This window comes from Parasteatoda tepidariorum, chromosome 9 (genome assembly GCF_043381705.1).
Source record: "Parasteatoda tepidariorum isolate YZ-2023 chromosome 9, CAS_Ptep_4.0, whole genome shotgun sequence".
Classification (NCBI taxonomy): domain Eukaryota; kingdom Metazoa; phylum Arthropoda; class Arachnida; order Araneae; family Theridiidae; genus Parasteatoda; species Parasteatoda tepidariorum.
The window spans coordinates 4,797,072-4,813,414 of NC_092212.1; the positions used below are offsets into that span (position 1 = coordinate 4,797,072).

Sequence of the window (16,343 nt, forward strand, 5' to 3'; positions counted from 1 at the left end):
GGCAGCATTCTGGGACCGATATTATACATATTATACACTCATGATTTTCCTATAAACAAAGCCGATTATAACAGCATAACAGCCTATTACGCAGACGATACCGGTATTATTATTAAATCCAGAAACCCAAATCATGCTCTTCAAAAACTACAAGACCATATAGACGAAATAGAAGACTGGTGCTTAAAATGGAAAACTGCAGTAAATGCTGGAAAATCACAAATATTAATTATACAAAAAAGAAGAATTAAAATACTTCCACAACTTCAACCAAAAATGTTCAACATACCAATACCAATAGTTAAAAAAGCAAATTATCTTGGCCTTATAATCAATAGCAAACTCACCTGGAATGATCACATCAAAAGCACAATATTAATCCAAAATGCAGCAATAATAGCCATACAACCATTAATATATAATCAGAATATGTCACTTAAACTAAAGAAGCTACTATATACAGCAATGATCCGCCCAATACTTACCTATGCCTCACCTGCCTGGACAACGATACCTCAACATCTACTGAAGAAATTAAACCAATGCCAAAACAAGATCCTTAGAAAAATAACCTGTGCAAGATGGTTCATCCGGAATACCAATATACATGCAGACCTCAAAATACCAACTCTATCACAGCATATATACAAGCTAAACGCAGATTTTTTCGATAAAGCCATAGAATGTAAAACAGCAAATTTTAATGAAATCTTTAAATTTGAAAATTATATCAAAGATAAAAACTACAGACCAATAGCTGCACATTTCACCTCCGACGCCTCATATCATAACTATCAAAACAAATAATTTCATCAACCTTTCTGAAAATAACGTTTACTCATGCTGATACAATTCTGAACAACTCCAAAATCAAACAAACACAGTTTAGAGCAAGCTGCTCAATTTATTTTTGATTCCTTTTTAGTTATTCAAGCAAAGAGCTTGAAACATTCATAAAAGCAACTCCATTGCCTGCTTACCTCATTGCTCAACCAAAACTGTTCTAAAATTCCAGATGAATGGGATAGGGGCCGCTTCGTGGCCTAGGTGCCCAATAAAATCAAAGCACTATGACTAGGACTCCAACATATCAGTGGTAAAGCTTTTAAAATGTTGGTAAAATTATGAAAAGTTCTGAAAGCTTTGAATTTTAAATGGCTACCACTCAATAGTTTTTTTTTATTTTCCAAAAAAGGGTAGTGGTTTTCGGTTCTGTCAATGGAACTCATTTAGTCAGACATAACTCTCACCTCCTATATCAGGAAGCCTCCGCATGGTTTTTTATAACTAGTCTGCGCAAATTATTTAAAAAGTGAACCAGCTGTACGCATAAACCCAAATTCTATTTTAATAGTAATCGTTCGTTCGTTGTAACGGAACTGGACGTTTGAGGCCTTATGGCTTTGTTTAATAGTTATTGAGAGAAATGCATCATATATATTTGAGAAGTGAATTTGTAGTGGCAATTTGACAAACCAATGATATACGTAAATTAAACAAATTTTTAGACATTGCCACTTTCTAATTTTTAAGAGATTTTCTTTTAAATGGCTCTTTCGTAAAATGGTTAAACATAATAGTAGCATAATACCTATAAAAACGGTGTGAAGGCATTCAGTTATACCATTTAATTTCTAAATTGCATAAGCAAAAACCGAGATTCGCAGAATTTATTAACAGTTATTTCCTACCATAGGAAACAATTTAGTACTTATGTTATGATATCTTTATTTCTAGTTAAAAAGTTACTTATAAGATAGTTTTACTACGACCTTTTCCGGGACATAAATAGCCATAATTAATAACTTTACACACTAAAATTTGCGATACTTGCTGACCTAATTTTTTTAAACATTTTCTTTAGAACTGTCATTAGAACTTTTTAACTGTGTTACATTGACTACAAGGTCCACTTTGTCGAATGTTATTATTGCATACATTAATATTTTTTCTGTAATAAAAGAACTTAAGTTCACGCATTTATTTCGCTGCAGTACTGCATTTATCTTAAGTTTTGTATTCGAATGTCCTCAGTGGTGATTTTCGTGGTCTTCAACCCCGTGTATTATAAATGTGGGTTGGTTCCATTCCATGCAAATAATCTCCACCTAAGCTAGTTCGTTCCAATGTTCCCTTGTTTTCTTTCGTTCTTTGTTTAAAAAAACTGGGTGCCTAGGCCGTGCAGCGGCCCCTACCCCATTCATTATGAAAATTATATACAGTGAATAAAACATTTTGAATAATGCAACAATGTGGTAACATTATAATAAAGTAACCATGATTAGAAGTATGTACAAACTTGATCAGAGATTTACATTAATTGCCATTGAAAAATGAATACAGCCATGATTAGATGGATACACATGAAATACGAACTTAATCTGTGATATTTACATTAATTGCAGTAGAAATTTGAAATTGAGTATTAAAAATTAATGATAGCATATATGCACAAAATCGTGATTCAAAAACATGAAATACATGCTTAATCTGCGATATTTACATTAATTGCAGTAGAAATTTGGAATTGAGCATTAAAAATTAATGATAGCATAGATACAGAAAACCTTGTTTTCTGGGTTGAATTCGAATCAAGTCTACGGATTTGAACTTTGAGAGTGGTTAACACAAAGATTTTTTTTTCTTCTTTTTCTTGTTTTTTTAGCGTCAGCCTTATAACTTTAAATTGAAATCTTCATATCCAAACTAATTGTAGGTAAGTTAAACATATACATTTACTTACCTAAATCACATTTATCACCTTCATAATGATCTTTGCATTCACATCCAAATTTTGTACCAACTTCCTTACAAATTCCCCCATTTTGACAAGGATTAGGCTTACATGGTTCTGTAAATAAAATTAAATCAAGGTTACATTGGGTTTGGATAATATGACTGAAAAATACCACTCTCATTCATAAATTCAAACAAAGCAGAAAGGGATAATCGCTCATTATAGATTCTTTAAGGTAAAAGAAAAAGCAATACCAAATCATCATTCAGCCTTGATTAATACGCGGACTTGGTTTAGGACCTGACCATACAGTAATGATTACTTACCATATATATAAAGCTTAAATGAAAAAAAAAACACATTTGTCATTGCAACTAAATTTTTTTTTGGATTTTCCTGAATAGTTTATTTGCATATCTAAACTGACGGTAAAACCTTTGATCTATTTAATTTTTGGATTGTGAAAGGCGGGAAAAAGTGTAAAAACCGGTATGAAATATCTTCTCATTATTGCTTGTTATGAAAAAAGTAAAATATTCATGTGACTACCAATGTTTAAAAAAAAAAAATTCTAAGAATTGAGTCGGGTTTAATGGCACGAAGTCGTTAAACCCTACATTCAATTCAATTCTTAGTTTTAAAAAAAAGTCGATTGTTATGATGTCGGTAGTTATGATGACGCCATATTTGAAATATTGTCTCCAGAAAAATAAATTAAATCGTTTAAGTAAAAATTTGATTTATTTAAGTTAGAATTAGCATATTAAAAATGTCATATTTATAATAGACAAATAATAACCCAAATTGGCAAGTTATAGAAATATAACATAGCCAAAATAAAGCCTACCCCGCATAATAAATATTAGGTTTGAAAATACCTAGGCGATCGCGAATCCCCAACAAGACTGAGAGAATTATTATAACCCTGTAACTGAAACATATTTGCAGTAAAACATTAATAATAATGAGTTATAAATAGATGTTTGTCTTCGATTAAGTGTGACAAACAGTGAACTAATTAGTCTACATTAGCATTGAAATAAAAAGTTAGCCGTTACATTAATTGATAAGAAAAGACTAAAGTATTTTATGCTAGCTTCAATAATTATTAACTTATTGATTTAATTTAAATATAATTCGATTAATATGATTAGAAAAATAAGTTTAATTAATTAACGATATTTCAAAAGGTAAGATACATGTAATGCCAATTGTGGCATCACAGTAGTCATGGATATTTTACTTCTCCTAAACAAGCAATAATTAAATTATCCATGCCTATCGAAGTTATAATTATTTCCTGTTTTCGAAAAAGTAAAATATCCATGACTGCCGATGTTTTTTTCTTTTCTTTTTTTTTAACAGTTATAACTATCGGTGAAAGCGAGACGAAAAAAATGGAGGAGCTGGTAGTAAAACCAGTTCAGTTTGAACCAGTTTTTAGAAAAAGTAACTTGATTCTCTTCTCTTGGCAGTTACAGAAATGTAATGTTCCTCGACAAAAATGACTTTCGTACTAGTTTTTGCTCTTTTCCGTCTCGGTATATATAGGCTTTCAACCCTGGTTATAGCGTATCTAATGACTCTTCGTTTTTTCTGTTCACACGTTAAAGAATTGTAAGCTTGTCTTACGCCGCACGAAAGTCAATTAAATATTTCTATCCGCCGTTTTTTCTCTTTTCCGTCTTACTTTCAGCCCAGTATTATTTATTAAGTTTTTTTTTCTTTTTACTTTGTTAACCTTTCAGTTGTGGCAATTTATTATAGCAAGCAACGCCACTGAACGGTAAATCGTGCCGTGAAGTGTTCACATTGCATTTCAGTAAGTTGATATTTGGGTTTTATTATTTAAAGATTATATAACTATATTTGGAGATTTTGTAAGCATTATAAATAAAAATGCAACATACTTACTAAGTTCTTTAAAAATATATTGTTAGTAATATTATTAGTTATCAAACAGTATCACTCTGACTAAATACGGCCCTCATGCAATACGGTGCTTTGTACACACAGTTCATCTCATGAGTGCCGGACAAATACGGCGCTTGTAATGAACGGATTAAACTTTCATTCATTTTTTAAAACCAGAATAATTGTTTTGTGCTTTACCTGTTTCACAATTCTTTCCAGAATAAGGAAGTTTACATGCGCACTTGTAGAAGCCATTCTTATCAAATGTACAAGAGCCACCGTTAAGACATGGATTGCTCGTGCAAGGATCTGGAATAAGTTAAAACAAATCATTAAACACTGGCGGTTTTTCTTTTTATTTAACATTTAAAAAATACATTTTCAGATAAAAGCAGCGTTACTTACCTTTCGTGCATGTTTCTCCAAAATAGGGAGATTTGCATTGGCATTTAAAATTAATGCCATAAAGGCTGCATGTGCCACCATTCTTGCAAGGACCAACAGTGCAAGGGTCTGAAAAAAATTGGTCAGGTGTAATAATTTATATAATTTAAAATAAAGAACAATCATACGGAAACAATTGTACTGACTGGCAATCCGATTTCAAAAATGAGATTTTACAAAGTCATTGATGTCAAAAAAGACTCAGAGATGCCAACTGCTCCAGACATGCCAAAATAATTTTAAAAAAAACAGTAAATAATTACTGAGTAAATTTTGCAAATATTTGACTATTATTGCTTGCTTTGTATGGCGTACTATACGACATAATCACTAGGAAATAGTGAATTATATAAACCTACGAATTATTTAGAAATAGTGGTGGATAAAAATTTACTATATTGAATTTATTAAACCAAAAATCACGATTGATAAACTACCACTTTAAAATATATATTTGCTGTCCGGAGCAAGTTGGCATCTATGTACTTTTTCTTTAAAAAAAAGGGGAACAAGTCTATAAAGGTTGTGTTTTTAACATGATAATATATGTATAAAAACTGAAGCATTAATTGGTGAAATGAATCCTTTCTGCACATGTCCTTTCTGCACACTCAAATCCTTTCTGCACATGTATATCACATATAATCCTTTCACACATTAATATGGATTTGCATAAACTGGAACAAGATTAAAAGAATATGCTTTTCAAACTATTAGAAAACAAAATACGAAAACATTTTATCATTTAGAATAAGGAAATTATAAAAAACAATTAAAATGGCGGCTAAATACTTAAAAGAGAAATAACTTCCTACTCACCAATTTCGCAAGTGTTTCCTGAAAAAGGTTTTTCACAGGTGCAATTAAATGAGTTCCCAAGAACCCTGCAGGTACCTCTATCTCGGCATGGTTTATTTGTGCAAGGATCTGTGAATAAATATGCATGATAAATCTATTGCATATTTTCTCATTTGTGGCACGTGTGTCATAGATTTTAAAAGAAACGCGGAATAATTGCAGTCAAGCAGAAGAAAGGGTTGTTGCGTTGAATATTATGTTCCTTCTTGAAATTATTGAACTCTCCTCTAGTGACAGCTAAAAAAAGGTTTTTATTATGAAACCAGCCCTAATGGTGAAAATCTTGGTCAACTTTTAACTTTTTCATATATCGTGTTCTAAAGCTAAGAAGGGCCACTCTGAATGTCTGTTGATCCAATGTTCGGATCTTCACGATTTAGGACACAATCTTAATGGTACGAGGGGGTAGCTTCAAATATGCTAATTGTATACTGCAAATGATATTTTAGCTTACGAAATCAGACACAAAAACGTACTTTTTTTTTTAATAAATATACTTTTTTTTCTAACGTATTTGATTCAAAGTTTTGACTGCTCTCTTGATCAAACTATGGGTAAACTATTTCCCAGATTGTGGCTACGCCCTATATTTTGGAGTTCTGACAAACAAAGGTTTTTTAATTCAAAGAAAGTACGTTTTAGTGTTTGATTTCGTTACTTAAAATATCTCCAGCTCTAAAAAATTAGCACACGTGAGATTATCCCCTCGCATCATTAATATTGAACGTGAAGATCCAATCATTAGGTTCATTTTTTTTTACTTCTGTACAACATGTAAACTTTAATTGAAACTAAATTTAATGCACAGCCCAACTATATTTAACTATTCTAATTCTTCAACCCATCCCCCAATTAGTTTTAAATAGTGAATTAACCAAACTTTTCCACTGTCTAGCTGCTGAATGAGGTTTTTTTTTTTTACTTTGAGGTTTCTTTACTTTGCTTTCGGAAGTGCTTTGATTTCAATTTTAAGTACTATCGAGAGATGTCCAAGTTTTTGTTAAAATTCTTTATGTAGTAGTATTTTAAAATCTGTTTTGCAGTCATTAAATTGCACAAACTACCATAAGCATGAATTTGAGATATCTCATCATAGTTAACCGCAGAAGTATGAAAACTATTTCCATATCTGACAGGAGATAGGGTAAAAAAAATCACCACAATTCTCTGTTACATGTTTTATACTACTTCATCACTCACCTCTCTATCCATAACTAGAGTATCGTATAATGTATATATGATATTGCTCAAAAAAGCAAACCTCTGTCACCAATAATAGGTATAACAGTCTACTACACCATACCCCATTTTAATGTTTAAAATTTCAACAGCCATTTTGGTTATTAGAAATAACTCTAAATAATTACTTCATAACTGAATTTTTAATTTAAAAGACACACACACGCAGAAATATTCTAAGAAATATTTTGCATACAACAAACTGTTCAACATAACTTAAATTATTACTGAAACTAACTCAATAAACCAACAATTAAATTAATCTGGATAATTACTTAAGGTAAAACTAATTTTCTTACTCTACTTAAATTACTAACAACCTAGCAAATTGAATAATAACTATAATGTTGCCAATAGATAGAGAAATATTCAATTTCAAGGTGCCACATAAGAAAAATATTTATAGAGTTCACGAACGAACGAATGAGTCCTCTTTTAATTCATTTATCATTTATTTACATTTTTTACTGATCACTGCAATAATCCTTAACTTCAAATACTTGCCCTGATATCTGGCATCTACTGAATGAAAAGTAATGAAACTTAAATGCCTTTTGAATCCGGGAAACTGTCAATTTCTGTGAGGAATAGTTTAATACAAATTCAATAATCTTGGTGGACTATTTTTGTACCTGTTATTGCGTTGTGCAATATTAAACTACATGATTTATAGACTTAAATAAGTTTAATTTTGTAAATTTCCAAGGTTGTTCAACCCTTAATATCGTTCAATTTTTCTGTATCCTTAAAAAATTCCTACACTGACTAGACTATCGAGCAAATTACAACATTTTAAATTTGATTCCATGATACAATTGCTCAATTCCAATGGTTAAATTTAACACCTTATATCGATTGTAGAAAACTTGCACGATGTTATAGTTCAATACACCATTAACATGGTTTGACATCGGACCAATTTTTCTGACAGAGTAATGATTATAAAATGATGATATACCTATTTGGCAAACATTTCCTTTAAACGGATTCACACACTTGCAGTTAAAGCCTGTTTTTTCCACATTGCACGTCCCACCATTTTGGCATGGATTCTTGTCGCACGGACCTGTACAATAAAGGGAATGCTTTGTATTGTTAAAGTTTATTGGTTCCATAATTCGTATCAGCATTATAAAAAATCCAAATGTAAAATAAACTTACTTATCTCACATTTTGTTCCATTGAAGGGAGGTACACAAGTGCATTTATAGTCTTTCCCATTTGGTTGACAAGTTCCACCATTCAAACAAGGTTTCTTATCACAAGGATCTTAAAAAAATGAATGTAGTATAAACGCATCAATTTTGAAAGACGTAGAACTTAAATTCTAAAAAAAAATCAAATTTTACAATAATTAACTGACATAGCATTACATGCTATTTCCGAAAATCAACTGAAAGTGTGCTCTAAGAAGATATTAATTTTTTTTTTACTAACTGATAAAAACTGAATCTTTTTTTACTAACTGATACAAGTTCAGCACAATTACCAAACTAACATATAAAAACCAGATATTTTTCAGACACGCTAAGAAAATAATGAAAAAAATATTTTAAAAGTACTGATTTAAAAGACATAAAATAGTTTTCAGAATCAATAAATTAAAGTAAGCAAATGAACGAAAATTTTAAATTAATGAATATTCATTACCTTTAAGTGCTTTTATTTTTAAAAAAATTATGAATAATTAATTTATGCATTTAAAAAACATAATGTAATAACATTACATAAAATTGAACATAAAATTTTATTTTGATGTCAAGACGTGTTTGCTTTAAAATTTACTAAAATGTCCTTTTAATTTTGTTCTCTCCTCTTTATTATATTTTTCATCGGATTGCATTTCGTTTTATTGAAAAAGTAGGTACCACAAGTAAGCAAATAATTACTTGAGTGCATAAATATTTCAAACCTCACCCTTTTTTCATTCAAATATATTTTATACTAAAATTAACAATATATATATATATATATATTCAATTCTTTACATTTAAATAAATATTTAACTATTTTAACAGCTGCTTAAAAAAATTAAGACTATTAGTATTCAAACTTACTAATGCAAACTCCATCAATTTCAGTTGAACCTTTAGGGCAAATACACTTTTTTTTCTCTAGAACTATAAACTCTGATTCGAATGTGCAATTTGCTCCTTTTCCGCATTCACAGGCTAAAGTAAAAGAATACAAATAACTAAAATAGTTCAATGATCTATTAAACAAACTAACATTACAAACAGACATTAAACAAACATATATTGATATATATTTGACTTGATATGAGGTGATACAAAGTACCTGCCTGCTGTAGCTGGCAACTGACTTCCTCATCTGTTATTTTTCCCTTTTTTTCAATTATTGAAAGTTGTAAATTTTTTAATGTTCTTTTAGAGATTCTCTATTATTTGTTTAGTTTTCTAGAGATACTGGTTAACTTGGTTAAAATTGATAAATCGATTTTGAAAGTTTCTAAAAACTGTTTTATCCACACGGATGAATCAGTAATTCAAACACATACAAGTGAGGTTGATTAGTTATGAAACTATGATTTTAAGTAATGGCGAAGAAGCTTGATTTTTATAAAATGCTTGCTAGTTTAAATAATTTTTTTACCACCACTTGGTAAAATCTTTCCTAATAACTGTAGAAGTTGGTAGCTATAGAAAATGTGCTGACGCATTAATATCCGACGAGTATCATTAATATTGCAAGGTTTATAAAAAGCATAGCTGTCCACTTTAACGATTTTTGATATATAGTTTTCGTATTGGAAAAGCAGGTTAAAACCATTAAAGTTCGAAGCATTTTTTTAAAAAAAAGCATACAAAGGTATAATTGAGGATTACTATATGTGCTTTTTAAATTCTTTGCTCTCTGATGGCTAAAATAATTTTGCAAAAGGTGCCTTTACAAAATGCGTCTTTAAGAAATGTTGTAGGACATTTACCCTTTAATGCATATATATATGTAATGTACCACTTAGTGGTGTCGAATACAATTATTATAAGTTTAAATATGTATGCAGATGCTCTTTTAAATTAGATATGCTATGTCTCTTTAAACAAGAACATAGACATTGAGTTAAAGGTAAATACTCTAATACTTTTTTTTTCACCGAAGTAACCTTTAGCATTGCTGTAAAACCGGTAAATCTAATATTAAAGCTTAACATTGACTACCACTGGAAAATATCGTTCGTAAAACAGTAGTTGACAAATATAAAAAAGCGTTTAAAAAAAGTCAATTCATATATTATTATATATATTATAAAATACAGTGCTTAATTGAAATATCATATTCTTCAAAATAAGTACTAAGTGTAAAACAAATTTGTGCCTATCAATGCAAAGAATCTTAATCAGAAAGAGTAAAACAACTGCAGTTGTGAATTTTGTAACACATCTTCATTCAATTCAACAACATTAATTCGTGCACTCAGTTTATGTTTTTTATCAAGCTCTTATGCGTTTCCTGATTTTATCTCAGTGATTATCATTTTCTGTACTGACCGATTGAAATTTAACTTATCAAAGACCATCTCGTCATTTCCTGAAAGACATCCTGTCACCATTTTGATCTTCCGCAGAGGGGATGCACCTTCTCGGAATAGAAATCTTGCTGTTTCACCAAATACTCTGTAACTCGGAAGCAGCAGGTTCAAATTTTATAACTAATTTCTTCATTTCAGTTTACATCTTTCACAGAGCGTGTTCAAACCACAAGATGCTCAAAAAACGTCATGTCCTCCTCTCTAGATAGTAGTAGTAATTTATTTACGTCGCACTAAAGCTGCAAAATCAGCTATCGTTGACAATCTGGAAAACATCCCTGAGGATGATCTGAAGACATGCTATCACCATTTTGATCCTATGCTGAGGTCTCCTCTTTAGTAGCATGATGAGGTGTGAGCGAGGTCTATCACTTCACGATTGAACAGTTTAACGCGAACCGATACCACACACCTATGATTCACTGATCGTAGTGATGCTTGACTTTGGTGTTCTACTGAAGACCATGTCCTTGCAATCAGTTCACTGTGGTGCACTTCCCCTCTTGAATCAGCACACAATAAAAGTACCCATTCGTGGCTGAAAGAGCACTCGGTTAATTAGGAAGTAATAGTGTGAGAGGTAGGAGTAGTAAAAGTAGTACTCTGACTTTCCATTTTGGAGTTTTATGTTTCGTAATTGTTCTTGTAGCTCTCATGGATTAAGAGGGAAGAAATTGGTGACTTAGATCTTTAGAAGAATAGTTTTGAGAATTATTCAGCATACGCAATCAATATCGATTTATATTAATGTTGAAAAATGTATCCCTCAATTCGTATATTACATTTCGAAAATGAAGCACACCTGCAATCAGTGTGCGGGTGGGTAACCATTTTGAGAAGCCTGTGATGGGACCGAGGGAGTACGGTATTGGTCCTCGTTAAAATGGTCTACTGTAAAGTGCTCGACTTCGCTCTCAGGTCACCAGGCTACTCAAGGGGGGGGGCACCATCTCCTTAGCATAGGCAAAACAATTGTGATGATATGTCTTCAGTTCACCCTCCGGAATTCTTCACACATCGTTGCCAATAGCCCATTGTGTAGCTCTTGTGCGACATAACTAAATTGCAACTACAACAAGTGCAAAAACAAACATTTATTGTAAGGATTATTCAATTCCAAACTCAATGATATTCAGTGGGACGGATGTGTCATAAACATGCTGCCGTTAAGAAAACATAGTTTGATTACCCAATTAAATATGACTCAATCAATACTGAAGGCGTAATATCAATGAGAATATAGAATCAGGAAACTCATAGATTGTTCTTGTTGTTAACTTACGTCGCACTAGAGCTTCACAATGGGCTATTGGCGACGGTCTGGAAAACATCCCGGAGGATGATTCGAAGACATGCCATCGCAATTTTGATCCTCTGCGGAGGGGATGGCACCCCCGCTTCGGTAGCCCGACGACCTGCGTGCGAAGTCGAGCACTTTACGGTAGCACACTTTAACGAGGATCAATACAGCACACCTTCGGTCCCTACGCAGACTGATGCAAGTGGTCACCCACCCGCACACTGACCGCAGCCAGTGATGCTTGACTTCGGTGATCTGCTGGGAATCGTGTCTTAACGATCAGTCCACTGCGGGACAGAAAACTCATAGAAGTTATATTGAAAAAAATTATTAACTGAACACATTTGGTAAAACTGTTGATGCGTTAACTAAATCCACAATTGTGTTGTTGCATCAAACTGTAACAGATAACACTACTTTCTTGTTATTAACATTCAGAATAAGTAGAACGACTTAATAATAATAAAATAAAATAATTTTTAGTTTCAAACCTTTGCATTTCCACGTAGATACTTTTCCATATTCTGGTAGACAAATACATTGCATTTTTCCTGATGTATCTCTTACGCAGTGTCCATTTTCACAATCACATGCTAAAAATACATGAAATGTCTTTATTTATATTGATATTCAACCAGTTATTTTATAAATACTGTCTCTTTAAAATTATGCATTTAATTGTATTTTATTTTTCTTTTCAACCAAAGAAAATTTATATTAAATTTGATATCATATGAAAAGTTAAAAGTACAGTGCGCAAAATAAATAAAGAAGCACATTAGTAACGTTTCATAAAATAATAGGACTGTCATGTACTAAGATGCAGTCTTAATAGTCTATAATATACCATTTAGTTAGTGCAAATGTTACTCATACGTAAACATGAATAGGTTTTGGAATCAACGAAAAAAACGTTATTTATCTGATAAAGTATGCGTTTTTTTCCGACGTATTTGCATTCTACAAAATATCGCATCAATAGAGCGGTGAAAAGTTTTGACCCCTTTATGCTAATTTCAATTTTTAGATTTTTTTTTATAACATTTCCGGAACACAAATTTTTTATGCGGATTTGTTCGATCTCATTTATACGAAAATCAATTTTTCTTGTTTATTAACTATTACTTAGTGTTTTGATGATAGAAAAATTATACACTGTAGATAGGGCATACCGGTTTTTTGCCAGATTTTTTCCACCTAATTTTAAAAGAAAGTTCTAAAATTTAACAAAAAATTGGCCTAAAAGTTCTTGAGAAATAAAATTTAAAATACGCGTTGTACGTTAAAATAAGTATAAGAAGCCCATATTTTCATCCTATTAAATAATCGTCTTCATATTGTGGAAATTGGCCCTTTATTTTAATAAGCATATACTCAATTGCTTCTCTAAAGCTTAAAATGGTATCTTAGGAAAGGAGAACTCCATATTCTTGAACCTGTCGACCCTTTTGTATAGTGATCACGGAGCTGACCTTAGATCAGAAAGGAGATGGGTTCGAATCCCGGTTCTCTTTCATTCTCTGCGCTGTTCTTACTATGGAAACAACGTTGGCGCACCTAATATGGGGCTCCTGAAAGAGTGGCCAACAACTATTACTTCGCTACTATTACTTGAATGGCGAGAATACCTGAAAATATTCCTGAAACTAATCTTTCTATTCCCATTAAAAAAATTTAAATTTCATGAGAACCCAGTTATACCAATATTATTAGGTACTTTAAGGCTTTGAAAATTCAATTCTTTTTTTGCGTCTTTTAATCTTTCTCAATTTATGTCTGCGCAATTACATGAAAAGATATCCCTGATAGCAAAGTAAGGTTTATTTTATCTCAACAAAAACTCTTAATGTAAACCTTAAAAGGTTTGTAATACTGTTTATGTGTAAATCTTCTAATCTTAAAACAATCTGCTCTATTCTGCGCAAATTACCCGAATCCAAAACCTTGGAGAACAGCCTTCCATAAATGAAACCTTAAACCGCGGTTGACTCAAGGTTTTTAATCGTGAGAAAATCCTTTAATGAAGCTAGTCTCAAGGCGAAAATAATCTTAAATCTAGGTAGTTATAAGGTTTCTTTTCGCAAAGTCTTCCATGCTCAAGCTGAAATCCACCTTGTCTTGACATTTTAATGGAAATGCAATTTAAACCTATTGATAGTGTGACGTCATCTAAAACGTCAACATTGACCTAAGCGATCATTTTACCTAAAGACCTGGTTCCTTAGGACAGGACGCCGCCAGCTGGAAATCAGCGCTAACTTCTGATTGGTCCATTTGTGAGTTTGATAGTGTACGTCATCAAACGCTCATCTTGAACTCGATGACGTATGCTATCAAACTCACAAATGGACCAATTAGAGGTTAGCGCTGATCTCCAGCTGACGGCGTCCTGTCCTAAGGAACCAGGCCTTTAGTAGCAATACTCTGTAAAAAGCTTTACAAAATAATTTTTAATCCTTTTAGGATGAAAGGTTTGAAACTGCAATATTTTTGCTTTTCTTTGCAAAAATGTCATTAGTAGAAACATTTTCGTGTTAAAAAAAAGAAAATTCCGACGCAAGGTTTTCATGCTTTTTGGAATTCCTCTCAAAGTTTAATAGTTGGCAGTGATAATGTTATAAAAATACAAAAGAGTGTTTGAGCATTTTTAATGGTAACTGCAATTAGGGGAGAGTCGGGTAGCCCCGCCCACAGTCAATTTCATATGTATAGAATATTTTTTCAAATCAATGGGCCATTGGACATTAATTGCTATATTAAAAAAAGATTATTTTCAAAGTTTCAAGTATTTATGCAGCTGTTAACATGGTAAACAATAGTTTTGAAAATATGTTGAATACAGTAGTCATGAAATTAAGAAAAATTGGTTGAAAGTTGCTATTAAACTTCATTTTAATACTAGAAAAATAATTTTTTCTATACATACAGCATTAAAGTATGTAGTCTTAAGTTTAATTTGCACGAAGAAAGAAGTTTGTATGCGAAAAATTGTTCGAGTAATTACAAATTTACAAAAAAATTGGATTTCGGGTAGCCCCGCTCACATGAATGTCGGGTGTCACCTCCCAATTTTATTTCGTCGATAAATGTACGGTTGCAAAGATTATTATTTTATTGCTTCAAATTTGAATGTTATATACATTTTTAACAACAACTATTGTTGTTATTAAATGATAGAATTCACTAAAAGTATAGTAATATGTAATAAATAAAATTATTTTGTGATAAAAATGATAAATAAGGTTTATCAATTGTCAATACATTGGTCACTTTCATTTATACCTGAAAAAACAGTCAAACATAATTTTTGTAACTGGGCGGTGCTACCCGACACATTTTGAAAAGAGCTGAAAAACATGTTTTTTTTAAATTTCTATTTTTTTAAGTTAAACTATTCTTTTTTTGGTTTATTCTTTTTGCATTATTTAATTAGATGGTAAAGCAATAGAAACATATAAAAATATTGATTATTACTCAATATTATACATAAATATAAGCAATACTCCTTAAGTGGGCGGTGCTACCCGACTCTCCCCTATATTAATAACTTTATTAACCATTACTATGGCTACACTAATAATAAAATGTATGTTTACGTGTATCACACGTTTTTCCATCAAAGTGTCCGTTGCATTTGCATATGAAGTCACTTCCATTAATTTGGCATGAACCTCCATTTTTGCAAGGAATAGGATTGCATGGATCTACAAAAAATACAAGCATAGAAAAAGGAACGATTTTGAAGTTAACCTGTACACAAGTCTAAAAGTCATACACTAAGAACATGTTCAGTTTTAGAGATATTTAATACTTTCTTATGTATTTATAAACAAGTGAAATAGCTAAATGTTTTAAGCATTACCCAGAATGTACTACCAATACAAGATTGCAACAAAAATGCAAAGTCTCGTGAGACTTTTAAAAATTCAATGAGTAGATTAAAATGTTACTATGTCCACCTATGGTGACGTCACACTTTGACGTCACCTAAGTGTCAAAAAGAACACATTTAATTGTCGTGTTGGAGTAACCTTGTGATGAAGACGTGACGCTTCGCAATTTAGTCACACGATCAACCAGTAGAGACAATATGTAATAGTTTCGTCACACTGGATCACACTACGACTTTTAAAAATCACATTATAGTCTCACGCCTGGGTGACAACATCTGGATGACGTCAAAATAGTACGTCACAAAAGGAAGTTTTAAAAACCTTTTTCAACTGCGCATTGGAGTCACAAAAGACACACTTGGCATCCATAATGAGTCTACATGAATGTGGTATTTTTGTTGCAATCTC

The 16,343-nt window shown here is 31.6% G+C and overlaps 1 protein-coding gene across 1 annotated transcript in view; it reads right to left on the reverse strand.

Moving 5' to 3' along the window:
- LOC107442536 (neurogenic locus notch homolog protein 1) overlaps positions 1–16,343 on the reverse strand; it is a gene marked incomplete in the record, with an annotated part of 313,056 nt that overhangs the window by 87,729 nt on the left and 208,984 nt on the right. Inside the window, 9 exon segments of the mRNA XM_071185571.1 lie at positions 2,744–2,851; positions 4,850–4,960; positions 5,057–5,164; positions 5,915–6,022; positions 8,151–8,258; positions 8,354–8,461; positions 9,250–9,363; positions 12,534–12,635; positions 15,639–15,746. Of these exon segments, the coding sequence (XP_071041672.1) occupies positions 2,744–2,851; positions 4,850–4,960; positions 5,057–5,164; positions 5,915–6,022; positions 8,151–8,258; positions 8,354–8,461; positions 9,250–9,363; positions 12,534–12,635; positions 15,639–15,746 (975 nt within the window).